The following is a 27,139-nucleotide window of genomic DNA, read 5'->3' on the forward strand; positions in this document are numbered from 1 at the left end:
CAACAAGAAGGCAACAGAAGTTAATGTACAACAATGTGAAGAAAAAGTTTTATCGTTTGTTGTTTTTTAACGTCCTGCGCTACATTTTGCTCCAATCGTTGAAAATGCAGTAAAACGTAAAAGCTACAGCCAAGATTTAATATTCCCCACGGGGGGGGGGGGGGGGCGTAAACATGACTTATAAAGCCAACGTCAAAGCTCATCGACGCGAGCGGACATCTTGCTAGGACACCCGTCACGCGCGGACGGTAGCTTAAAGCCGGCGTACGGCGACGTGTCGAACACAATCACTAAAGCCGCGCGCATCTGCCAGCCGTAAAACAAAAACAGACGCGCTCCCCTCCTCTAATTTTTCGACAAATACATACAGGGTATATAGTGGACGCATGCGTATCTAATGCGGTTCAATGTAACAAGCGCACAATAAATCATCAAAATTACAACGTGCACTTTTTATTGAATCGTTTAACGGAGGTGTTGATTTATTTGATGGTCGTTTTGAAGGCTTTATTCCTTCATTTTATTGACCTGTGAGGCTAGCGAGGGGGAAACGGCGCTCCCACCTCTTTCTAGCGATGAATTAGTGCCCAGTGCCCCTCCGAACATTGAACATTACGACCGCGGAGTGTTAGGAACACCGGAAAGAGGAAAAGAGGAGAAAAACATTTTCCTTTCAAAAAAAATTTTTTTGAAATGTTTGAACGTAAAACATTTTTTATTTTTATTTTTTTTAAATATGGTTATTTTTCTGAAAATGCCTTTTTTTCTTGCAAAAAACAAAAATGAAACACGTTTCCTTGGAAAAAATGTTTTCACAGAAAAATATGACCCAAAAAAAGAATTTCACCAGGAATTTGAATTTGTCTTGGAAAAATGACTTTTTTCTGGAAAAAAACATTTCTCGTAACACTCCACCTTTTTACCTTACATTTTTTTCAAGTATGATTCCAATCTTGTTCCACAAAAAATGTCATTTTTTTTCCCCAGAGAAAATATTTATAATTTGAAAAACTTTTGTCATGTAAAAACTGTGATTTTCTTTATGAAAAGAAAACAAATATATATTTTATTTTTCTTCTAAAATAAAATGTTGTTTTTTTTTCCCCCTTGAAGAAATACAGAGGCTTTCTTTTGTGATTGAATTTGTTTTCTTTCCAGAGTGGCCCTACCACTCCGATGGAGCCGACGTAGATGAAGATTAATTGCAGGCAATTTTGTCAGTGTCGGTGTACCTAATGAATTGTCCCACCGAGCCTCAAAAGTCCCTTTTGTTGTTCTTCGGTGTCAAAGATCTGAGCTGCCGGCGACAGAAGCGTTTTGGTGAAAGCTGCTCTGTCCCGCCGGCGAATGACCCGCGGACGGAGCGGAGGACGCGGCGCGAGAGCGGCTGGCACAGAGAGGCCAGTGTGCGGAGAGCGCCCCCCCCCACCACTCGAAGGGGGTCACGAGTCCAAACTGTTCTGAGGAAGAGCCTGCTCTTTGAGGGGCGTTAATGACCCTTTGAAAACACTCCAAAAGAGGCTCTCCTCCACTTGTGACTCTCCATCTGTGACAGGAAACATTCCCCGAGGAGACCACAACTCGGTCCGACATTCAAGAAGTGTGACCGGCACGGAGACTTAAAAGCAAAAAGCCACCAATCACCCGGCCGTAATTGTCAGCTGTCACACGGCAGCGACCCGGCATCTCCAAAGCTCAAACGACGGCCATTCGGATCAATCAATCGTTTCAAAACAATTATATATATATAGAGAGAGAGAGAGAGAGAGATTTCCGAGAAAAGATTCAAGTTGAAATTTAACGGGAAAAGGTGCAGACGTGTATTTTAACTTTTTAAATAACAGCGTGAAATCACACTTTTCTTTTTTATTTTTTTTTTAAATCGATAATTTTTATTTGACTTTTCAAGTTGAACTTCCCCCCCCCCCCCCCATTCGATCCACACACACAAAGATTATTATTTTATTTATTTTTTTTTTAAATGAAGTTCCGATCAGATGGATTGCCGCAACCTTCACGACTGCGCCTGTCGTGACGCCAGCAAACAAAGCGAAGGCGGCGAGTGTTACGCATCGGCGAGCTGCGCGACGGCCCGAGGCGATCCGGCCAACAGATCGCTTCCGTCGGAATCCGTAAGACGATCTTCTTCCTGTCTCCCGGTCGCTGTTCCGGAGAGTGAGCGAGCATCGCGTTTAAGGAAGCTTAGTGGCTAAATTCTTTGTTTTCCCCACATAGCGTAGAGATTGTTGTTGTTGTTTACGATATCCGATATGAATCGCTAGAAAAAACATCAAATCGACAGTAAAAAAAAAAAAAAAAAAAAAAAGGTTTGGGCACTATATAGGATACCGGCCAATAAATGGGAATTTATTGCCTCTAAGTTGTTCCATTCTTCAATCAACGCGGACGTGCAATAAAGTTGTAATGGCCGCCCCCTTAATTGCATCCGCGGAACAATAAGCCGGCGCTGTGAACATAAGTCACGTCATTAACGAGGACGCTTCAACAAACGAGGGGGGGGCAGATGATCGACGGTCCGAAGAGACGGAGGCCGTCCGTCTTCTCTGCTCGCTCTGCTTTGGCTCCCGAGGTCGTATCAGAAGCCCCCCATTTCACACGGCCCCTTTTTCTCCACTGTCGCTGTCGCCAAGCAAAAAATAATGAAGCCCAAACGGCGGTTTTTGCCTTTGGAAGGTAGTTACAGAAGCTCCTTTCACATTGCCCCTGTCGAGGTCAAATGGGGGCGGGGTCACCGTGTCCAACTGCGAGTATGCGGGGGGGTCCACTGTACTTGACATACTTTCGGTTACACCTTGTAATTTTGTTACCACGGCGCTGGAAAGACAGGATTTCCCGGGAAACGCTGGTGCTTTCCCTAATATGTGGACTCGATTCGGCGCAAATGGAGAAGGAAGTTCACCGGAAACTAATTTGCCGATCGCTGGCAAGGCCGAAAGTACGTCACGCACCTGGTGCACGTAGTCCGCGTCAGTACTTCGGCGGTACTAAAGCAGCACGGCCGTTTTTCCGCCTTCGGAGGTCGTATCAGTATCCGGGAGGCAAAAGGCTGAAAACTTCCGGGTCTACTTCGGTTCTCAGGTGAGACGGACTCAGATGGTTTACTCGCTCGGGAATGGCCGGATCGGGTGACAGCTGCCGCTTCCTGCCTTCATCCCGCAACAGGAACTGGCTGTGTTCCAGCGTGCGTGTGTGTGCGTGCGTGTGCGTGCGTTGTCTGGGCAACGGGCCCAGGTGCAGCGAGGCCCAGGTGTTCCTCGGCGAACGACACAATGGCGGAGGCGTGCAAATACGCAAGCAAATGGAGAACGACGGGTGTGTGCGCCGACACCTGTTGAGCACCTGCTCGACACGCGCATTACACATCAACACGCACACACAACGTAGATTTTTTTCCAAATAATAAAACTGTATTTACGTATATGTCGTGTGTTTGTGTGTATCCTGTTTTCCAATGTCAACTGTTTTAATGATAATGAGTTATTTATCCAAGGATGTTCCACTGTATTTCCTTAAATATAGCGTATGCTTACATCATTTTGGCATTGTTTGTTTTTACAGGACAATAAAGATGATTCTTTTTTTTTTTTTTTAAGGTCATGACGACTAGGTATTCTTCCAAGGAGGTTCCACTGTATTTATATAAATGTAGGAATCGAAAGTGCAGTCGGGAATTGGTGAGAAAGAAGAGAGGACCTAAATGAGCTCCTGGCGGTACTGACCTTTGCTAGCTTCTTGCCGGTCCGTCAAAGAGACGATGTTAGCGCTCTGCTGGAGCGTGGCCGCGGGTACACTACACACACCCGCGCACACTACACACACCATTTCATGGGAACCCACTGGGCAGGACGCACAAAACGTGGCACACTTGTAAAATACCCGCGATAAAGAGTGAGCTCATTTCTGTTCACATGCCAAACGTGACGAAACGCACACGTTTGTTTATGTCAAACGTAACTCGCCTGGTCGCTAGCGAGCGAGCCGAGCGCGTGGGAACATTTCCGAGGCCGTCGGCCGCGAAATGACTCTCGCCGACACACTTAAAAATGACTAGTGAGCACCGTTTTACCTTTGATTTGTTGTTGTTGTTGTTGTTGTTACAGTTTCAGTGGCTAAGGTTGGCCACAATTGGTTTATTACCCCAAAGTAACGGCAATCAGCTCTGTTGTTGACACGGTCACGTTTACCCTCTTAATCAAAATGAGAAAAAGGACCGGCATGTAACGGAGCAGTCAAACGCTAATATAATCGAACATGTTTTCTTTTGGTTTATTAGCACAAAGTAACGACGGTCAGCTCGGCGATTGTCACGTGTCCCATTTACGCCATTCTCCGATTTTTAACGAGCGACAGTCAAAGCGAATCAAACACAAGATAGACAACAACGCAACATTTGCGATCTCCTTTTTGTTGTTGTCAGCGTTTGATTTATTAACACAAAGCAGCGACAACCCGCCCCGTTCTCGACGCCGTCGTGAGCCTTCAAACGACGCCGACCGACATTTTGTCCCTCCGTTAATCCCGACCGACGACGGCGTCCTTTAACAGACGCGAGGACGTTAATACGAGACACTAAACCAGCCGCGACTTCCGCGTTTATGGCTTCGAAATGAAGCAACGTGAAAGAGAATAATGGGAAGGCCGTAAAAAGCAAATAGCGGCTATAGGTTGTAATATCCATTACCTTTTAAGAGCTGAAGATAACGACTACACCTGCTTTTAACTGCGCCGCAATATAAAACAATTTTAAAAAAAACTTCAATGACAATGACGCGGAAAAGAAGTACGAGTGAAAAATCACATTTCAAGAAAACATGCTTTATTCTTTTTTGCATTTATTATACACAGATATATCATTTTGGTGACAAATTCAAATGAGACAAATATAAAGAGATAATAATTCACGTTACACTCGGCCGCATATTCTAATGAGCAGAATATGAAGGCCGCACTGGAAAATGTCGTCGTTTTAAGACAACAAAGTCGCGATGTTGTGTGGGTGAAGCCTTTTTGGGTTCATTCTAGTCACATTATTTTTCTCACAATGTTATGACTTTTCACCCCAAATTTTCCCGAAATATTACAACTTGAAATAAATTCTTGTCAAATGACAACTTTTTCCAAAATCTTTTTTTGTAACATCACAACTATTGTTTTGAAGATATTCTCATAGCATTTTTTTCTCAATTTGTTCTTATGATTCTGACCTTTTTTTGACCATTTTCTCGTAGTCACGACTTTTTCTGAAATCATTATTGTAACACTATGACGATAGTTTTGAAAATATTCTCATACATTTTTTTGGCCAAATTTGTTTTGTAATTACGACCATTTTTTGTATTCTTGTAATCATGACTTTTTTTTGGAACGCTTTCTTGCAAAATGACTTTTGTGGTCATTTTTTTCCCACAAATTCTCGTAACTTTACAACTTTGAGCTTTATTATAATATTATTGCAATTTTTTTGAACATTTTTCAAATCATCACTGATAACATTACAACTTTTTTGTAAAAAATGTTCTCATGAAATAGGACTTTTTTTCTCGTGACATCAAATTTGATCAAATCACGACTATTATTTTCAAGTTTTCCCAAAATCTTTCGTGTAACACAACAACTTATTTTGTGATTTTCTTTTTTTATTTTTGTAATGTTACCACTTTTTTTTTTTTTTTTATTCTTACAACAAAAAACACTATTAAAAAAATTCTTCCAACATTACAACTTTTAGTTTTCCCGTGACATTCCGAATTTTTCCCCCCCCAAAAAAATCGACTTTTTCCAATATTTTTCTCGCACATTAGGACATTTTTTTTCTCATGCCATTGCATCCTGTTGGGGAAAAAAAATATTGTAATGTTCCGACTTTTGTCCTGAAATGTAATCATGACATTAAGACATTAATTTCTTTGCCATTTTGCGACATATTTCCTTGTGCAGCCCAAAACAAGATGGTTGAAGCTTGCGTGCATCAGGTGCGTACCTAATGAAGTGTCCGGCATGTGTAAATCAGTCGTACACATAAAGCATCCGTCGCCTTTGTTACGGCGTTACAAGAATATATTAGAGGCTCCCAGGTGAGATGTCTTGAAGGTCTTTTACGAGCGCGAGCGACTGAAGAGGAAGGAGCGGCGGCGGCGGCGTGCGGATGAAAAGCCCGCTCGCTTATCATAATGGTTCCTTTGAAATGCAGCCTTTCAGTGGAGGTGAGAGGTCATGGGAGAGCGCTCACGGCGGGATAAAGGAAGCATTGACGGACAGGCGCGTTCTCGCCAAGGAGTCGCCGCTGCCGCATAAATGTTCCCGTACGCCGGCGCTCGCATTCAAAATGAAAGCGGTGTATTTGCGATGCTAATCCAGGTAGAAACACGCCCATCGCTATTCCGCGCACGGATTCCAATCTGGCACGCATCCGCCGGGGTGACGGAAGAGGGAGGTGCGCCGGAATGTGACTGGAAATGTGATTGTCTCCTGCTCCATGACGGGATATTTACATTTTTCCGAGGAGAGGACGTGACTCCGCAGAATTACTTCGGAGGGTTCGTGATTCCAAAACACTGCGCTGCGGGAAATTATTCTATTTCACTTTTTTTTCATTTTCACTGAAATTATTATTTACAGTGAAACCTCAGTTTTCATAATAAATCCGTTGCAGAAAGTCCGGTTGAAACGGAATTGTACGAAAACCAAAGCAATATTTCCCAGAGGAAACAATGCAAATCCAATTAATCCGTTCCAGACACCCAAAAATATTAACACAAAAAGTTACATTTTAAAGAGAATAATAGCAAAAGAATTTTACATAGAGAAAACAGTGTAAAATCCTGTCAAAAGTCAGGCCTTCAAAATAAAAGCACACGAGTACAATACAGTCGCATCACAATTTCTTGGCTTATTTAACAGACTATGTTCTGCGCTCGTTTATCAAAACAAGCCACCATGAGGCCAAAGAAAGTGTGGTGAGGCTGTGTTATTATACGGTGTGCTTTTCTTTTGAAGCTCTGACTTTTGACAGGATGGGTTTCGCCGATGTGTTGCTGAGCAGAGCGGGAGGGTTATTGCCTTGAGTTGTAAATAAAAGCTTGCAATGTGAAATAAGCCTTGGCAGGATTGCTAGGATGGCCTTGGATGTGATTGTATTATGCGGGTGTACCTAAAGAAGTGTCTGGAAGACCGACGACATCACTTCACTCCTACAAAGTCCGCGGTCGGCTTCAGTCCACGTCCGTGTCCATGTTGATCTCGTTGCTGAGGTTGAGGTAGAAAAAGGCGTAGACGCAGACGACAAAGAACACGATGGCCACGAGGACCAGCAAGGCGTCCTGGCAAGATAAGAAAACATTTTGTCACTCGGGTTCTTCAGGAAGTAATTGAGGGCAATAAGTACGTAAAGTCAATAAGTCACCGAATAAGTGCAGTAAGTAAAATAGGAAGCAAGTAGGTATCGCCTCACTGAAAAGTCAAACAAAAAAAGTATTTTTCAAGAGGAAATTCAAAAGAGATCCTAGTAAAATCTCAACTCAAGATGTCTCGCTGCAATCACAAACTCAAAGAAGCCATTTTTTGCCGTTCAATTGTCTAATCGTCCCTCCCGAACGGAAGCTTTCCGCACGAGTGGCGCCGCGGTCCACTTGACGACGGGATTGCTGGAGTGCAACAATCTTCATCAGCTCGAGTTTCATTAGGGCCACTCCGACTTTCTCCGCTCGTTCTTTCTCCGCCCAACGTCATTAGCAAACTAAACTTTCTCATCAGCAGTGGATGAGGTTGGAGGTTCTTCAAGGAAAGCGAGAGTGCTGATTGGGGGCTACTCGAGAAGAACAAACTGGGCCACAGCGCCGGCGGAGGCGCGCCGACGACAACAAAAAAAAACAACGAAGCAAACCAAAGCAGAGGAACTGTATTGACTTCCCGTTTAGGCAGCCAACTAATCGGGACGCTCTCAATTACTGACTAAAAATTGTATGACATCAAACTTGGCTCATTATTCAAGCATTCCATGTTTGTAGCTAGTGCTACAGATCATTTATGTCCCGTTTCGTGTTTTTCGGCAGAAAACTAGTGCTGCCTAAAGACATACAGTACCTAGCGCACAACATGTTCACGTGAATGACAAACGTTATATTGATGGAATTCCATCATGTAGCACGACCCATCCCTAGCCACCGCTAGCAGCGCGCGTATTTGTGTGTACACAGCACGCGTCACCGGCGACTGGTCACAGTTGCGGTCGCACAAGTCCTGCCCGTCTACCACTCTCTCTCTCTCTCTCTCTCTCGCTCTCTCTCGCTCTCTCTCGCTCCACGCTTCTCCATGCCAAGTGGTCCAGACGGCCCCGCTAGCAGCACAGCCGCCAGACAGGCTGTCCTGGCAGCTGCTGGCTCCTCATGCCGCTACGTGGGCTTGGCGCGACACGGAGGGAGGCCAGCTGCCTCCACAACAGAGGGAGGACCGGCGTGGAGGACGGGGAGGAGAATGGAAGGAGAAAACCCCACAAACGCCAACGCTAAAGCCAAACCCAAGCCAAAACTCTTCTTCCTAGCGCTTAACCACAAGATCAACTCTAACCCTGACCCCTAACCCTGTCCCTCAACGCAAACTAAAAACCAAACGCCCAACCCGAAACCCTAATTAGGGATGTCGCGATCACATTTTGTTGCACCCGAGTCCGAGTCGCTTGACTCTGAAAATCGTCTGATACAGAGTCCTGATCCGATCCTTCGGCAGTACAGTAAGAAGACGGTACAAAAAAGTGAGACGAACGTAACAGTCGGATTAGACGCGGCTTGATTGGTCGTGCCTGGAATGTGAGGCGCAAGGATGACGTCATGGAAAAGCGACCGTTGTCGTGTTACCGTCTCGGACGCTACGTTACTGTAGCAACGGCGCTAACCAGATTGCATACGGTCGATGTTGTTATGTAGCACTACAATATTTAGCGTTGCATTACACAGCTCTATTTGTAACCTTTCAAACTTGGCAACATTTAAACACCTGATCTTTTTCACCCGAAACCCATCAGCCGGAAATGACGTGACCAACCCCGTTTTCTAATCACACTGTCGGATCGGGACAACCCTACCGCTAATGCGAAACCCTTAGCCCTTAGCCCTAGCCGCAAATCCGAACACCAACCCTAACTCAAAACCCAAGGCAGAAACCCTAATCCCTTACCCTGAACCCAAAACTAACCCAAATGACTCTTTCACATCCAGGCTGAATTTGACACCACACCACTCGAGGCCAACGACGTCCGAGACTCGTTTTAATTCCCCCCCCCCCCCCGTCCGTCCCTGAGGTATTTTTAATCCGACGCTCCCCTCGTCTTCATGTCAAAAGATGAATAATTCACGAGCCGTATCAATATTTCAAGATAGCGACTAATCTAATTGGATTAAAGACGTTCTTAATGGGGCCCTGCCGTGTCTCAGCGATGCACTTTTTTTTTTTTTTTTTTTTTTTTTTTTTTTAAAGATGACCATTTCATCACAGCCGTGCATTTAATCCTCCCCGCACGACGCCGGCAGGATGGCGGAATATTAATGAGGTAAGGCTACCAATTATTCACACACCGGAACGGAACAATAGTGCTATATTTGCACTCAATTACAGCGCGCAGGGGCTTGGTACAGACTTGGATTCTTTTTTTCCCCCCCAAAAGATATGAAAGGAACTTAATCTCACCCTGAATCCAGACGAGTTCTTCTTGGCTTCCGCTTTGAGCCGCGTGGCCTTCAGGACCGACTTTGTCTTTTTGTAGTCCTGTTTCCCTGTTGCAAAAAAAAATGTTTTTTTTTTTTTTGTTTTAGTTTTTTTTTTGCATGATTTATTCATTATTTTGGTGCCTAAAATGGCCGCTTTATAAAGCGGGGGAACCCACCGATCTGTTTCCTGTACTGATCGACTGGTAGGTTGGTGGCGCTGGCGTCCTTCTTCCCCATTCTGCGTTTTCAGCCTGAAAGAATTACAAAAACAAAAAAGAGACAAAAATGAGAATTTGTCAGGAAATTTGGTAACAATCGGAACAAATCTCTAAGAAGGACCCCCTGGAAATGGCCAAAATGGCTTCAAACCAAAACGACATTCTCTCCGTGTCTTCTCCGGCACGTCTTCTTGAGAATTTGTTGTGCATTTTCTCCTGATAAACTTTACTTTATGCCGCACAAAGGCTGAATTTTCCCAAATTTCAAGGACTGTTTTGTCTTTTTATAGAAAGTCATCAAACATCGCCACAATGACAACAATTTGAAATCCTCCAAATTTACGGGAGTGCCTTGAGATACAACTTAGTTCTAGCGTTTTAGCATTAAGCTAGGGGACTATAAGACAAAGTGATGTGGTTGTAATTCTCTTCATATTACTTTGACTTCTTTTCGTGCATGGACTTTCTTGAGACTTTTGTGTGCGGGTCCATTCATGAAAGACATTCACTTCCAAGTCTGACGGTGAGAATAACAAAAGATGGGACGTTTGGTTTATTCCGGTACATCTGCGAGGCGGGATTCCGTTCATTCCTTCTCGTCACCTTTTCATCTGCGAGCACATCACTCGCGATCCGTTTGATTGACACCTTGCTTCCCATTCTGGCCGCGCTCGGCTTTGATTTGCCCGACAGCTCCGCCGCAGCGGGAGGCTCTAATTAGCTAAGTGTTAGCATTAAAGGAGGATATTTGCATCCAAGCGGAAAGGCCACATTTCCTGAAATCAGGGTCAGGCCCTGGGGGTGTTTATATACTCCAGTTATTTAGTTATGTAGCCGTTATTTAGAAAGAGGTGTCTATTTTGGGGAAATGTGGCCACGGTAAATTAATTACTAAATTAATACTGGCAGCACCTTTTTTTTCCTGGGGTTAAAAAGAAAAAAAAGGATCGTTTTGTTGAAAGATGTTGACAAATATAACTTTTGTTACGTGTGCATGAAACAGTAATTTGTGGCCAGGAATTAGGTATAACGTACTACATTGTGGCCACAATAACACAATAACGTGTGTATAATGCTACATTTTGGCAACAAAAATTCGATGTGGCCATGATTCAATTGTATATTATGCATTCGAAGTACTATTTTGTGGCCACAAAACACTAATTTTACTCTTTTTTTTTTTTTACTTTAAAAAGCATCCTCGTGCGTTCACGTGAAACAAAAGTGGGGGAATACTGTCGAGTCTCTAATGGGAAAAAAAAGTTAAAAGAAAGAAAAAAAGGGAATTAGCATGCTCAAGGAGCGTGCAGACCGATGCGTTCTCACGGGAGACATGTTTCCAGTCAGAGAGAAAAGCACAAAAGCAGTTAGGAGCCCCTAATGTTAGCTTTTGTACAAATACACACGACATTATTCCAAGTTAAAAAGCAAAACATCCTCCCACAGTTTCCATTCATTCAATTCGCCAAAAATACTCACACAGTCCGGGTTCTTTCAAGTTGTGTATTGCGTGGCTGCGTAGACGAGTTAACAGCTGGAACGCTGCGGACACATGCGAGTCAACAAAAACAAAACAAATTTTAAAAAAAACACTGCATTTTTTTTGTACTTTGCTCTGCGTTTCTTCCAAAACGCCAGCGCAGCACTGTTTTTGCAGCGATTTCCGGGTTTCCACGTCTACACTAGTGACAGGCGGGGATTCCGTCCAATCAGATGCGGCTATTGGTAGCGTCCGCCAATAGGAGGACGAAAGGGCGGGGAGAATGAGGGGGAAAAGTGGGTTTCTGGTCAAACGATTGTTATTACGAAAGTAAAATGTTTGGTTTTTTTCAATATTTTTTCTGAAAAGATATTAGGGTTTTTAAACAGCAAAAAACAATATGTGTTAATTTGGAGGGGAAAAGAAAACATATTTTGTAACTTGAGCCAAAATGGCCACATTGGCAGTAGAACCGTGTGAGCCCTCCAAGCCAATCGGTGAAGAAAGCTAACAATAATAAATAATACCAATAATAAATTATACCTAATAATAAATCCATGACAATAATAAAGCATATTGTTTTATAATATAATAAACACACATTTTGAAAAAATTACTAAAGTGTCAATACAGATCTTGAGCCAAAATGGACAAGGAACAATATTTTTTTAACTCAGCCAATCGGCACAGAAGGGTAAGAATAATAATTTAAAATGAAAATTATTCCGTTTAAAAAAAAAAAGTAAAATAACAAAAACAATACACATAAACACACAGGGCATAAGCACGCAACTTGTTACCCGCTCAAGTTGCCATGACGCCCAAGTTTGACACGTGAACAAACAGCATCGACGGCGGCCCTCGACTGTGTTGTCCTAACATGGCCGTCAAGCTCAGCGTGCTCGAGTCACTTAATGCACTCCAGCCTGGATGTAGCGTGCGCGTGATTAATTTCTCCTGTTGAGTGAAACAAACCAAACGTGCTGTGCCCTGTCACGCTGATATATATGAAGAGAAGAAAAAATGCATTATTGGTTTCAACGGGAAAATACTAAGTACGATTTACTCTTGATTGTGCGGACTTGAATTAAAAGATGTGAAGGTGATGTGTTATGCTATTTTTGCACAGATTTAAATCCTTCAAATTAGCGGTATACATGTATTTGGATTATATTTATATAATGTGTTCAGTGTAAACAACAACAGTGCGGCTCAGCCTCTGGCTAGCAGATTAGCAATATGTCAAAGTGTTTTTTGTTTTGGATTTTTATCATTTCTAATTTGAAACAAAGTTGAAAACTGCAAATACCAGTACCATAACGTTATCCTTATACATCCCAACTTTTAACATTTCTATTTGTTTCTTCACGTTTTTAGGCACGATTCAAGTAACCCCGATACGATGGATATGTGGCATGGCGATGTACGCAAAAAGTCATGTATCGGAAATGCCCAATTCGATTTTGACGTGTATAAATAACAAAGACAATTGGAAAAGTTTGAAAGTGCATCGATCGTTAAATCAGCAACACAATGAGGCTTGGCTAACCTTCGCGAAACCTACGGACGCTAAAATGTTAGTCCAGACTAAACGATATGGAATCATTCATAATGTTTTTAAAATCGGTTTATATACGAATTGCTTGAAAATAGACGTCAAATAAATGGGCTATACAGTAGGCTCTAAATCAGAGCTAGTCATTATTAGCTGCAGTGTAAAGTCATATTGCTAGCCTGGAGGAGAGAACACGCAGGGAGTATTTCCCGTTTAATATTCCGCTCTCATTTTCCGTGTAGCGCTCGAGCAGCCGCTTATTGACGAGGGAGGGAGTGTATCAGCGCAGATACAGCCAGCCAAATGAGCTTTTTTTTTTTTTTTTTTATATAAGTTAAGCGTCTTACACCAGGGACCTGGAGAAGATACGTTATCAGCCGATAGATTTAGTCTCGCTTCACTCCAGTTATTATCCGCGCAAAAGTGGGCTTATGCGATCAACTTGGCAGCCTAAACTTTATATCAGTATCTTGTATCTCATTTATCAACCCGCAGTGGATACAATGACATATTTACACGCTTATGTAAAATGCTTTTTGGGCTATAGGAGCTAGCCTGTGGTTGGCATGAATCTAGAAACTAGAAAAGAAATTGTTCATTCAGGTAACCAGACGTAGAAACGTCAAGATTTGAAAAGAAATAACATGGCCGGTCGGACAGCGTGTTCGTGAACACCGATCCGTGTTAAATTTAAAAATAAGTCTTGCGAGAAAAGCTAAGGTAAAAAGCTAGGTCTTAGCATGAAGCAAGCAGATGAAGTGTTCACGAGGATAGATAGAGGTCCAGAATTGCAAGAAAGGACAAAGAGTGTATTTGTAAATCTTTCTTTGTATTAATTATAAAATGAGTATTGCGAGAAAAAGCTGAATAAGCTAAGTGCTAGCATGACGCGAGCAGCTGAAGTGGTTAGCGAGGTGACCAGATGTCCATATTTGCATAGAAAGGACAAGGAGAGTTGGACAGCGTATTTGTAAACACTGCTCTGTATTAAATATAAAATGTTTATTGTAAGGAAAGCTAAATTCAAAAGCTAGGGGCTAGCGCAACGTTCGCAATTGAATAATTAACGAGGGTGGCCGGACGTCACCCGCATCACACAGCAAATAAAGGACGGGGAGGGTCGCATGGGCAATTAAACACTACTCTGTATTAAATATAAAATGTACTTTTGAAAGAAAAGCTATAATTAGCTGTCATGGGTGAATACTACCTCTTATGGAACGGCAACTTTCCCCCCGTTTGGGTTACCGATCAATAAAAGCAAACTCGTCCGTCTGCTTGGCGGCGGGCAGGCAGCGGCTGTCGGAGTGACGGCCGTGATTCATGCTCAGCGGTGGGAGGCGTGCGGACCGGAGGGATCGGTCGCCCTCCCCCAAGGCAACCGGCGGCGGTCGGCCGAGGATGAGAGCAGCGTGAGCCGAAACCCGGCCTGTAATTTGCCACGTTCTGTACGCGGAAGCGTGCGGCGAGGATGATTGGGGAGAGGGGGCGAGGGTTATTGATTGATGGCTATGACAGTCCAACTTCACTCTGAGCAAGACAACAAATGCAATGTTTTCACTGTCGGGACAAAACCAATTGCCAGCGAGAAAGAAAAAAAGAAAGAAAAACACGTATGTTCACTTGGCCATTTTTAATACGCAAATTGCCAACAATCTTCGATCATAAATTACATTTTTGCAGCGAAAAATTACAGTCAAACAAAAAATTGAATTGTCAGAAAGCAAAAAAAAAAAAAAAAACATCATTCGCTTGACACTTGCCGTTACTTTGTTTTAATGGCGACTAACAATGAACGGAATGTTTTCATCTTAGAATTGCGTTCAAGTCCAATGCAAAATGCCAGCAAGCAAAAAAAGCAACAAAACCCTGCACGTGTGTTCACTTGACACTTACCGTTACTTTGTTTGAATACGTCACCCGACAGCAATCTTCATTAATGAACAAAAATCGGTCAAGCCAAAAATCCGCCAACTGCCATTACTCGACCTTAGATAATGAAAGTGAAGGTTTTCAACTAATAACGTCAAGTCCAAATCAAATTGTCAGTAAGCAAAACATACGTCCATTGTTTTGTTTTTAAAACCTGCTGACGACCTCTGATAGCGAATGTTATCTTTTCAGCTAATAATTCCGATCAAGCAAAAAAATAAAAAATACAAAATTTGCACTTGACTCTCGCAGTTACTTTGCTTTAATGCTGACAATTTTCAATGATGGTTTTAGTGAATAAAATTCGGTCAAGCCATGCGGCATCTCATTCAAACTCATGTTAAACGGAAGTCAGCAAATTCAGATGTTCTAGTGGGCTTTTTCTGGACATTTTGCTCGTCGCATCTGACAGCTCAAGCTTGCATTTGAAAATAATTTTGAACGCCGCTCTGCATTAAATATAACCCTCTGTTTTTTTTTTTTTTCCAAGCATAGCAACATCTCCTGGTTTACACGAGCACCTCACGACGTCGCTACTTTCGTTTCCGGAAAGCCGGAACGCTATTGACATTCCCACGCAAGTGGCGTTTAGGGATTGCGCGACTTGTAACATTCTCGTACGAAGCGAGGAAGGCGAAGGCGGGACAATAGCGGCGGCGGGCCCGGACGCGTCCGCTCCCCCCGCCCAACGTTGATGAAAAGTAATGACCCGAAAGAATATTTCCCCGAGGAGCGCGAGTGCAACGTGAACGGCGTAATGTGCTTTCATGGCGGCACAATTTGGAGACGGCTTTTCACGCTTCCCACCGGAGGAATGGATGTCACGCTCACAACAATGTAGATTTTTTTGTTTGTTTTCTTCTTTTTTATGGGCTTAACCAAATACGCCCCCGTTGCTTGACAACAACGCGACTGCAAAACGATTGCACAAGTTATTTTACTGCAAACAAAGGGGGGAAAAAAATAAACATTTTATTGCATTTTGTTGTATTTTTATTACAGTGTATTGCATGGCATTTCTTTGCATTTTTATTGTACTTAAATACATATTATTGAGTTTTGTTGTATCATTGCTGCATTTGATATTTAATTGTAGTTTCATGCAACTTTTGATATTTTATTATTGCATTTAATTGTAGTTTTATTGTCTTTAATTGTATTTTTATTGCATTACTATTGCATTTGATTGTATTTCAGTGTATTTTTGTCATTTTGTGCATAATAAAATATCAATTGCATTTTATTATATTCTTATTATATATTTTGTTGCATTGTATCACAGTTTATTCCATTCAAATGTATTTTATTGCATTTTGTGGCATTCTTATGGCATTTTAATGTCTGAGTATTTTAATGTAATATTTGCCTTTTTATTGTATTGCATTTGATTGTATTTTAATTGCATTTCAGTGTGCTTTTATCATATTTTAATGCATTTTGTAATTTGTAATTCATTTAATTGTATTTGTTGTATTCTTATTGCATTTGATTATACTTTTATCGTATTTCTTTTGTATGGTTATGTATTTTGTTGAATTTGTTGCGTTTTATTGTATTTTATTAATCTCTTCATTAAGTTTTAATTACTTTTATATGTTTTGGTTTTTGGGGCCCCGACTAACCGTTATAAATTCAATAAAATTTAATGAAATTACAGTAAGTAATTCCAATATTTGCTTACATTTTATTGATGAAATAAAAATGTATTGAATTTTGATATGTTTGGGCTCAATCATAGTCATGTAAAAATTAATCCAAATACATTTGGTAATAACAAACAACTATTTCTATTCATTTTATTCCTTTTTTTCAAATTATTATTCTAGAATCATCCCTGTCAGACACTATTGTTTATTTGGAATTATCTCCACCAAATGAATTTATTTCTTCACAATTTTCCAGACTTAAAGATGAATGAAAGCAACAACGATAAAAGGTCCTTTCATCAGAGCGGCTTTTATTTAAATAAAGGTTGATCGGTGATTCGACTTGTGGCCTTGCAGACTTTCAAATCAATTTGAAAGAGACCAATTGACGATCAAATTTAACACTTAATCGAGCAATTATGCTATAAAACGGCCAGGCCATTATGGGCAATCTGGGATCCATCAGATCAATAGAAAACTACAACAAAATGATTTATTTAAAAAAATTCAATAAATGAAGCCTAGTAAATATTTTTGGAAATACTTTTTTTGACTTGTTTACCTTGAGTCCTCACATATTTAACTTTCAAATTTTAGTCGGAGGGAAGCAGCGGGAAAACTCATTTGATTCCTGACACGGTGTGCTGAATAACGTTTTGATTAGCAGACATGGGGTGCGCGCACACACGCACACACACACACACACACACATTTCAGAGGAGTCCAATCGGCCTTGGCTGGGAGGTTGGCTCCAATCAACCTCCGAGTGTCTAATTAGTCATTAAATTGGGATTAGAGGCAACTCGGCATATGAAATGTGATTAAATTAATACTGTGAATTATTAATGTCCCTCACCTCACCCCACCCTTTTTTTTTTAAACCCCCCCCGAGGGCTCTCCTGTTTGAACTTTGCTTAATTACGGACTCACCTTAAGTCAACGAATAGTGGCTCTTTTCCATTTTCCACTTAATTGACACACGGTAAACACGCTCACGTTACTAGCCGAAGCTAAAGACGCCTCGACAACGAACGGACACGCTAAAGGCTGATATGTACAAGTCAACGGATGCTAACACAACGCTATTGACAATTGTCCAGGAAGTCATTGTTGCCTTCTTATAATTTTGAAAGTGTTGTTTAAAGATACAATTGTCTCATAGAGTGCTTTAATCATTATGTTACATTAGACAGTGTGATATTGTATTTACAGTATGTGCTATGTGGTAAACGGCAAGTCCACGGATGCTAAGTTTCCTCCCACATCCCGAAAACATGCATGGTAGGTTGTAGGTGTGAATGTGTGCGCGAATGGTTCTTTGTTGATATGAGCCCTGCAATTGGCTGGCGACCAGTTCAGGGTGTACCCCGCCTCTCGCCCCAAGATAGCTGGGATAGGCTCCAGCACGCCCGCCACCCTGAGGATAAACAGGTACAGAAAATGGACGGATGCTAAGTACGACAGGTGTCCTGGCTAGCCCGCCAAATATTACAAACCAATACAGCAGGGTTGCCATGGTAACCTCAGAGGCCAGTAGTGCCTCGGAATGATTTTTGAGCTGCTCTTTGAAGCTAAAACGTTCACGTGATCAGCTTCAATGATTGACTTCATATTCTCACTTTCCTGTGAACCATTTTTCTAATTCTGGCACAGAAACGTCCATTTTGGAAAAAAATTTCCCCCAGTCAGTGGAGCGGATTTTTTATTTTTTTTCCCCCGCTGGCCTTTTGAATGCTAACGGCAGGACCCGCAGCTAATTCACTCCAATCAGCTGCCGCTGAATGACCGCTTGTCAAGAGAGCGGTCGTTAGGCCTTCGGAGGGTTACATTCGTAACAATGCGGCTGTCATGGGACGCTTCGACATTTTAAGGCTTTAATAAGCCGGCGCCGGAACAGTGTCATTTGGAACACATTTGGAAGGGACGGATCGCTCGAAGTTGCGCGCTAATTTGCGTGAGCGGACGCCATTGTCGGAGCTTTTCGCACAAAGTTGGCGAAAGAGAGAGGGAGCTAGCAGCGTCCACTCGTAAACTTGAGTGAGACAACACAACCAATCAAAGACAAGCTTATTTACATGGCGCATATTAATGAGAAACCAAGGAGAAATGATCAGAATGTCCTTTTTCAAGACACAGGTGCATCGCAATAAATTGCCAAAAGCTTAATTGAAACAAACAATCAAGAAACAATGAAAATTATTTTTAATGTAAAAATTAGGCAGAAATTTGCCCTCTGAAAAATAATTGCCCCGTGTTTACTGTATAACTATATAACATATAAGTACTGAAATACATGGATTGTTCTAGCATATTCTAATTGATCGAGATATACCTGTAGCTTGAAAAAGGACATTCTGTGCATTTTCGAACCAAGTTATCTTGCAAATCTGATAAAAGTACATCAAAGATTATTTTAAAAAAAAATTTGAAAAAAATTGATGGACAAGGGATATTAAAGGCCCAGAAGAATGGAAATAAAAAAACAATGTCAATTGAAATGATAGAACGGCAGCGATGTATTGTAAACTTCACGTTTCATTCACGACTTGAAAATTCACACGGGCGCCACTCAGGGGACGCGGCGGCCGCATTCAAATGCGCCGAGCGCCATAAATATTGAAACGACTCAGCGTGAAATATTAACGGCAACAACAAAAGCCAGCGAAGGCACTCAGGATTTGGGGAGGGGGGGGGGGGGGGGGGCGAGGGTAGATTCTGTCAAGCAGCTGAGCCGAAGTGCTTCACAGCGGGAGAAAATAAATATTTCTTTGCGATCACAGCGAGAGAGAGAGCGGCTCTTGTTTTTAACACATCAATCTCACAGCTAAAAACAAAAACAAAAAAACGTGTGTGTTTATGCGAATGGACAGACAATATGGCAGCTCTTGTGTTTGATGTCATATGATTGGTGTTTACATTGTTGGCTAATACAGGGGTGCAACCAAGCTAATGACGCTAAGCCGTCACAACAAACATGACCTTCCTCAATTCACATTCCATTTCCATGACCGTGCCCAAATATGGTCATGTTCTTACTTCCTGCCACCACAGGATATCAAACGGACCGAGCATACGCTTTTATACAGCGTTCGCTTGCTATATCGCGGTTCAACTATTGCGGATTATTTTTAAATATTGACATACGACATACTTTACAAAATATGTGTAAATAATCCCCTAAATTTGATTATTTGATTAAATTTGTGCACTAAAGTATCAAAGGAGAAGTCGTTTCCTATAGAGTAAAATCCGAACGGATGTATAGAAAGAAGGCGTGGTGCAGCTCACATGGTGCATAATGGAGACACTGTGCGACTCTTACAGCTGACCCACCGTATTGGGGGTGAGGGGGGGGGGGGGGGGTTGTTGTTGACAGCTATTGCACTGCAGGGTACACACACGCAAACACACACACACATGCACAAAAGTAGCGCCCCGGGTGAGGAGCCTGTACAGACTGTCTGATTGCACTAAATTACAGTGCTGTTTTTAGACGACAAACAAACCTCGCTGTGTGTGTGTGTGTGTGTGTTCAGGCGAGTGGCTGAGTAACAACACAACTTTTTCTTTTTCTATGTTTTGCGGATTGGACAGCCTGATGTTTGCATTGTATTGTATTTTCATGTGAACGGACAGATTTACGTTTGGTTTACATGATTTATATTCTAAGCCGCGTTTATGTGAACGGACAGACTTTCGTTGACTCGTGTATGTCTGCTCGTGTCGCTCTCCTGCCATGCGCGTCGCTTACACAAACGAGTCATCGTCACGTGATTACGAGGCAGGACGGCGTGCGCCTGCGCCGCGCTCGACTTTATTGGGCCCGAAACGTGTTTACCGCGCGGCCGTTAACGCTCGCGCGATGAAACCCAAATGACTTCCGAGCAAACATGACAAAACGAGGCGCCATCTGTCGCGGGTGGGAAATCATTTCAAAACGGACACATTGTCATAATGGGCCAATTTTTTCACAGATACAAGAATGTCTTCAGAAAGGCTTTACAAAATTCGACATTAGTAGTACGTTTTACAAAATTTGACAATTTTCCACAAAATGCCAAAGAATGCCTTGAAATACAAAATGTCACGTCTTCTTTTAAATGCAACATGTTTGCCAAATAATTTAGTTTGAAATCGTGAAAAAATGTTACATATTACTGTCAAAACAAGTCAACCGTTGCCCGCTTTTGCTAGGAGCAAATCGTCACGCATCGGCGGGCATTTTGTTGGTCGCATTTTGTTTTGTTTCGCATCCGGCACCAAATGAAAGCCAGGCGAGAAATGGCCTCCCAATGAAAATGATTCTTTGGGTTTTTTTTTTTTTTTTTTTTTTTTTTTTAATTAATGGCACTGCCCGTGAAGAAATTAAACAAGTGCAATATGCAAAAGCGCGCTTAAGTTAATTAGCAGCAGGCTGCCGCATAATGATGCACGAATACAATTAATCAAATGTGTGTGTGTGCGTCTACGTGTTTGAGTGTGTGTGTGTGTGCATGTGTGTGTATGTGTATGTGTGTGTGGCATTGTTAATCTGCAGCGTTGTGGTTTTCATTCCGTCGTCAGCCATTTGCATTTTTTTTTTAACGGTACTCTTACAAAAAAGATGGGCTTTATGCTTTTATTCTAATTGTTAATATGTTTTTAATTAGGCGCGGTGGATGACTGGTTAGAGCGTCAGCCTCACAGTTCTGAGGACCCGGGTTCAATCCCCGGCCCCACCTGTGTGGAGTTTGCATGTTCTCCCCGTTGGATTGGAGACTCTAAATTGCCCGTAGGTGTGACTGTGAGTGCGGATGGTTGTTTGTTTGTATGTGCCCTGCGATTGGCTGGCGACCAGTTGAGGTTGCAGCCCGCCTCCTGCCCGATGATAGCTGTCAAACCCAGCGGTCATCAAACGGCGACACCTCATCTCACCTCGCAAAGAAAAGCCGTGACCCCGCCCGGCTGCATTCGCCGTCGGCTGACATCAAGTTCAAAGTCATTTTCTTCCAACGTGACTCAGAGTACGTGCGTGTGTGTGTGTTTGTGTGTGTGTGTGTCTAAAGTGCGGTAAATGAACGGGTTAGCGCTACGTGAGTGTGTCTTATACTCAGCGTTGGAAAGATTACTTTGGAAATGTAGTTGGTTACAGTTCCCCTTTTTTAAATGTAAATAGTAGTGTAACTATTTCAATGACTTTCTCAAAGTAGTGTAACTAGTCACATTTCGATGACTTTTGTAAATTTTGAATGAATGCGTCAACAGGACTCCTCTTAAAATAAAAAAAATAAATAAATAAAAAGTGGATGAAGACCATAGATCATTATTTTGGGAATTAACCACATATTTGCTCTTTACACAAATAATAAATTCATAACAAAACATGATAAAATGTAATGAAATGCGGCTTTAGAACGGAGGAAGTGATTAACTAAAATTGTAATCATGGAAATCTCCAAAAGCAACTTTAATTTAAATGTTGTAATTTGTAGAAATCAGTGTGCGTTATACTGCCACCCGGTGGCCAAATTGCACACACCAGAAGGATTCATTTCCATTGAATTGATGCATGAAATCAAGATGCACAAAGTGTTCCCTTCATTACATTCTATTTAATTATGTTATGTTCTTGTTGATTTTTGAGGGTCAGAGTTCATAGGTCCTACTTTTATCCAGAATCTGCATTTGTGGCTGCATAGAAGTGTGTGTTTTTGTTGGAAAAGAGATCGTAATGACAGGTTTCTCTTTTGTGGTGGCAATTTCGCAGAGTGTCCTCGACACTCAAAGCGCTACTCCGCGAAGGAAGGAAAAAGCAGGTTTTACTAATTGATGTGAAAAAAAAAAGAAGCCGTTCAAACAACATTTTCTCAGCTCCTTCTTGCTCACTTTTCCAGCAGCGAGGGTCTTTTCAAAAGGCGCCTTTCATCATGGCTGGCACTCGAAAATCCAAAGCCATCCATCCGGGTTCTCTGCCTACTTCTATCACGGCCAAGTGAATCTTCTGTGACATCATTTTGTTGCGGTTTTGCAGGTATATGGATAAAACACTATGCTACGCTTCAAAAAATGTATCTTCTGTAATTAGTAGAAACATTATTTATACACACTACCCCGGGCATTTTTTTTTTTTTTTTTTAAATATTATTTCTCAGTAAGTGCCTGAAGTTCACTCATGTTAAACACACAATGTTTAATTCTTTGTTTTATGTTTAACTTTACAGTAAACTTCAAAGAGGAGTGGCAATAAACAACTGTTAGCTATATTTCACACTTGGTTGTGAAGTTCGCTACTGTCACCTGGTGGTCATTTGTTCGCAAGATAAAGCAGAAAATCGGCCGAGCGACGGCTCATCATCTGGCACACTGTACGTAAAATAATGCTACGCTGTTATTAGCTTGTTAGCCAAAATCCTAACGTGACACTACTAACTTGAAAAACAGCTTGTAACTTGAAAAACTTGTAAATTGGGACAATCTTAAATCAAGGTACCACTGTTCATAAAAATTTTACGCTGTTATTAGCCAAAATACAAATTTTTGAAAAACATCTCATAAATTGGGGCACTTGTAAGTCAAGGTACTACTGTACATAAAATAAGTTAGAGCAAAATGCTAACGTCATACTACTAATTTGAAAAACGTGTAAACTGGGACACTCTTTAATCCGGGCACCACTACACGTAAAATAATGCTACGCTGTTATTAGCTTTCTTAGCCAAAATGCTAACGTTATGCTAGTAGTTACTTTTTGGTGGTGCCAGCTGATCGGAGGGCGCAGAGAGATTAGCAGCCGGACGCCAACTCCCAGCAGGGGCGGCTATGACAGGCCCCCCCCCCCCACCCCCCCTCGGCCCTCTGGGGTCCACTTGTCGGCTTTATGGCGCTAATGGGCACCCGTAGCGGCACTCGCTTGGCCACGCTGACAGCCGTGACTTCCTTGGGTTTTGACATTGAACTCAGTCCATTTTGTGCGTGTGTGTGTGTGTATTTTTCCACACAAAGACACAGCAGACGTCGTCGAGTGTGGAAACATCACAGCTAAAGTGATTTTCACAAAAGAAAAAGCAAACAACAGGTTGGGGAGGATGCTGGGAAAATGACATGCAAGTGGGACAGGAGAGGCTCGGCTCACAGACATTTTCCCATGCGAGAAAAACATTCCAAATACTGGAAATACAGGCTGAGGGTATCACATCGTCAATTTGACTATGCAGATGTTTGTTTTCGCTAAGGTAAGCAATGTAACGTGTAATATCTTTAAAATATTGCTACGTTGTCGCTGTAGCTCGTTAACGCTAACGTTGTCGGCCTCGACGCTATGCGGTCGTCCGCACTGTCATTTGGATTAAACAAACATGCTTTTCAAATTTTGTGATGTCAGAAATGCTGGGGAAAATAATCTATTTTGTTTGTTTTTATTTTATTTGATTTGTTGTTAATTCATTTTTTTATTTATTACGTTTTATTTGATTTCATAATTTGTATTTCTGTAACTTTTAGTTTTTAATTTTATTTTTTTTCCATTTACTTTTTTACTGTTTCTATTTATTATCTTAATTGCTATTTTGTTGTTGTTTTTTTATTTAAGTTATTTTATTTTCAATATATTTGTATTAGTTGTAGCTTTATTGTGGTTCATTTGTTTCATTTTGTTCATTTCTTATTCCTTCACCTTAGATTTTTATTAGCATTTTTGTATTTTATTACTATTAACAAATTACTACTATTATAATGTTTTATGTATTGTATTTTAATTTTGTCTGTTTGAGTTGATTTTTATGTTATATCATTTTTTTATTTCATTTCACCAAGTTTTTATTTTTCTCTTATTTCATTAAATCTTTTGTATTTTAGTAGTATTTTTTTTGTTCGCTTGTTTTTAATACATTTACATACATACTATATCATTTAAATTTTGTATTCTATTTGTATTAGATTTATTTCTATTTGTTTTGATTTGATTGTATTCCATGATTCTGTTCGAATTGTATTATTATTTATTATTATTTGAATATTGTAGTTTTATTTTATTTTATTACTGTATTTTTGTATTTTCTTTTGCTTGATTTCTTCTCCTGCGTGCACGTGGCGCATGTCTCCGCTTTCCCGCTCCGAATGCACGACGTGCCTCCGATATCACGGCGCTGCTCGTGTTTACGTCGTGTACGAGAATCAATTCTGTCTGGCGGCGCACTCATCAACATTTCAGCAGTGACTATCTTTGAAATACTTGGGTTTTTTTTGTTTTTTTTGTATTATTGAAAAATAAATATATACATATTTCATGTGTGTTGCTGTGTGTGTGCGTGCTCACACATTATTGATGAGGTCCAAGAAGAGAGGAAGATGAGGAAGAATAGGAGGAGGGATGGGCCACGTCGTCAGTTCAATCCATCCAAAATCAACCAATATGTGGGCGTCCGCGTGGTCATGTTGAAAATAATGCCGTTGTTAGCTTCTTCACCAAAATGCTAACATTCAGCTACCACCAAAATTCCACGTGTTGTCCTGGTCCAGGACAAAAAAAAAATGCACATTAACATCCATGCATCCATTTTGTGAAGCGCTTATCCTCAACTAGGGTTGCGCAACATTTCTCAGCCTGCTACAATCACATAGGTCAACGGGAAGCCATTCCTGTGCCTTTTGGGTCCAAGCAGCCATTTTAGAGTCATGTTCCTAGCGATTTTTTTTTGCTAACAAATTTGAACCACGAATACGAGACAGATGGACGATGCTACATTGCTAAACTTTGATGACTGCCCATCAATCGCGCCTAAAAGAGGAGGGAGGAAGAAGAAGAAGAAGAAAATGCTGGCCACTTGGCATTACTATTTTACAAGCTCATTACACAACCATATGCTTGCTAAGCGTGAACGCTACATGATGGGGGGAGGGGCTGCGGTGTTTAGCGGGTGCACATCTTTTGTGCGAGCCGGGACGCGTCAATTATTAAAAACGTCGGCAAGGATCGACTCAGACGCGGCCCAGCAAAAAAAAAAAAAAAAAAAAAACTTCACACACCTTTCCCGTGTCACGAACAATGCCTTCATCCAGAGCGGCTAATTAGCCAATTGCAGAATAATTAATATGACACTCATTAGCATATGGAAATGGGCATGCCGCTTAATTGAAAACGAGCGGGAAAGCGACAAAGGAGATACCTTAGCGGCTTGATGCGCCAATAAAGGAACTCATTGTTCACGTCGCTGAAAGGCGGAAAGGTGATTAGCGTAGCCAAGTCGCTAATTAGCGGTCATTTGCCGTGGGGCTACTTTTGTGACTTTAGCGAAAATGCAAAACTACATTGTACTCGCGGCAGGTTTTGGTTCACTGACAGGGTCTTGCTGGCACTGCTCAGTTAGGTTGTTTGGTTGTTTATGCAATGGTTAGCTTCTGTTTATACTTGTATGGGAGGCAACTATCCGCAAACTGTTATCAAAGGTAGTTTGACCCATTTTTTATATTCGTACGACAGTTGACTGATTTAAAAATGTATTTGCTAGCAAGCATAGAATGTTGTATGGTAGCTAGCTAGCTAACTAGCCACAAGATACTAACAACTAGGCATCTACCACTTATTTTTGCACTTCTAGAACAGTTGTGGGTGTTTAAGAATGTTAGCTGCAAATATTATTCATGAGCTAGATAGCTAGCTGCAAACAGTAGAGTGTGACTTATTTACCCACTAAAGTTAGCTGGTAGCAACCAGCTATATGACACTTATTTTTACAATTTGAACACAGTTGGAGCTATTTAAAAGTTAAAGTTGGCTGCTAATGTTTATCACAACCCAGCTAGCTACCTGCTAACTGTTAGCTGCAAACAGCTAGCTAGCTGCTACTCATTTTTCCGCTCTCACAACAGTTGTGGGTGTTTTAAAATGTTAGCTGGTAGCTTCAGTCGCAAGCTTTCTAGCTAGTTAGCGCCACCAAATGTTAGTGGCTAACATAATAGCACTTGGTGGCTGGCTAGTATAGAAAAGTTATTGTATTTTACTACTGCGTGTAATAAACTTCTTGTTTTAAAGGTACTTTTCATCTGCTTCGTGTTATCCAGGATATTAATGTCCGCACTATAGAATTCCATATATCAGCAAATGTCGAATAAAAGGGGATCTGAGCTGCCTTAATGTCCTTGTACCCGCGCCGTGAGTGGGGGACAAATTGTATATCAAGAGGTTAATAGTGCTACATAATGTACACGTAAGCCCCTTTCGGTTCCATCGGGGATGCCCAAGTGCTCCGGCGAAGCCAATTACGACGCCTAATTCACGGAATCCATCACGCCTGACGCGCTCCTAAACGCAGCCGTTACACATCCACTTTTAATTCATTCATAATTAACTTTTTATTCTTCTGTTGATTGCCTCGAAGTCCGCCTGTGAGCAGCTGTCGACGCCCGCGCGCGCGGCTGGTGCGAACGACGCCGCGTTCGGACGCCGAAGTTCAGGGAAAGTGCAGTCGTAAAGTCAATGGGCCGCTTATTGGGCGAGGGGTGGGCGGAGCTTGGAGAGCTAGGGAGCTGTCAATCAAAGTGGTGTGGCTCATTAGTGATGACAGCTGTCAATCGGGACTCACACACGATGTCGCATCGTGTTCAAAATA

At 41.7% G+C, this 27,139-nt stretch overlaps 1 protein-coding gene across 3 annotated transcripts; it reads right to left on the reverse strand.

The window, feature by feature from the left end:
- Positions 1 to 4,820: 4,820 nt before the first annotated feature.
- Positions 4,821 to 27,013, reverse strand: triqk (triple QxxK/R motif containing). 3 transcript variants are annotated; one of them, XM_061760847.1, is made up of 6 exons: positions 26,880 to 27,013; positions 24,847 to 25,040; positions 11,420 to 11,482; positions 9,899 to 9,973; positions 9,703 to 9,788; positions 4,821 to 7,340 (listed from the first exon to the last, which is right to left on the reverse strand). In XM_061760847.1, exons 4-6 carry the CDS (start codon positions 9,957 to 9,959, stop codon positions 7,233 to 7,235), a joined length of 255 nt encoding a protein of 84 aa, XP_061616831.1. In that variant the 5' UTR covers positions 9,960 to 9,973; positions 11,420 to 11,482; positions 24,847 to 25,040; positions 26,880 to 27,013; the 3' UTR covers positions 4,821 to 7,232. The 3 variants fall into 3 exon arrangements, with proteins under 3 accessions (XP_061616831.1, XP_061616832.1, XP_061616828.1); XM_061760848.1 differs by lacking the exons at positions 11,420 to 11,482; positions 26,880 to 27,013 and adding an exon at positions 25,557 to 25,575; XM_061760844.1 differs by lacking the exons at positions 24,847 to 25,040; positions 26,880 to 27,013 and having other exon boundaries at positions 11,420 to 11,629.
- Positions 27,014 to 27,139: the final 126 nt, after the last annotated feature.

This window comes from Phyllopteryx taeniolatus, chromosome 21 (genome assembly GCF_024500385.1).
Source record: "Phyllopteryx taeniolatus isolate TA_2022b chromosome 21, UOR_Ptae_1.2, whole genome shotgun sequence".
In the NCBI taxonomy this organism is placed as follows: domain Eukaryota; kingdom Metazoa; phylum Chordata; class Actinopteri; order Syngnathiformes; family Syngnathidae; genus Phyllopteryx; species Phyllopteryx taeniolatus.

What these genes read in the sequence shown, in the direction of transcription:
- triqk (XM_061760847.1), bottom strand. Translation starts at nt 9,959, where the DNA reads ATGGGGAAGAAGGACGCCAGCGCCACCAACCTACCAGTCGATCAGTAC. An exon ending in TCAGTACAGGAAACAGATCG is followed by an intron (nt 9,789 to 9,898) that starts GTGGGTTCCCCC and finishes TTTTTGCAACAG; the next exon opens with GGAAACAGGACTACAAAAAG. An exon ending in AGAACTCGTCTGGATTCAGG is followed by an intron (nt 7,341 to 9,702) that starts GTGAGATTAAGT and finishes TTATCTTGCCAG; the next exon opens with GACGCCTTGCTGGTCCTCGT.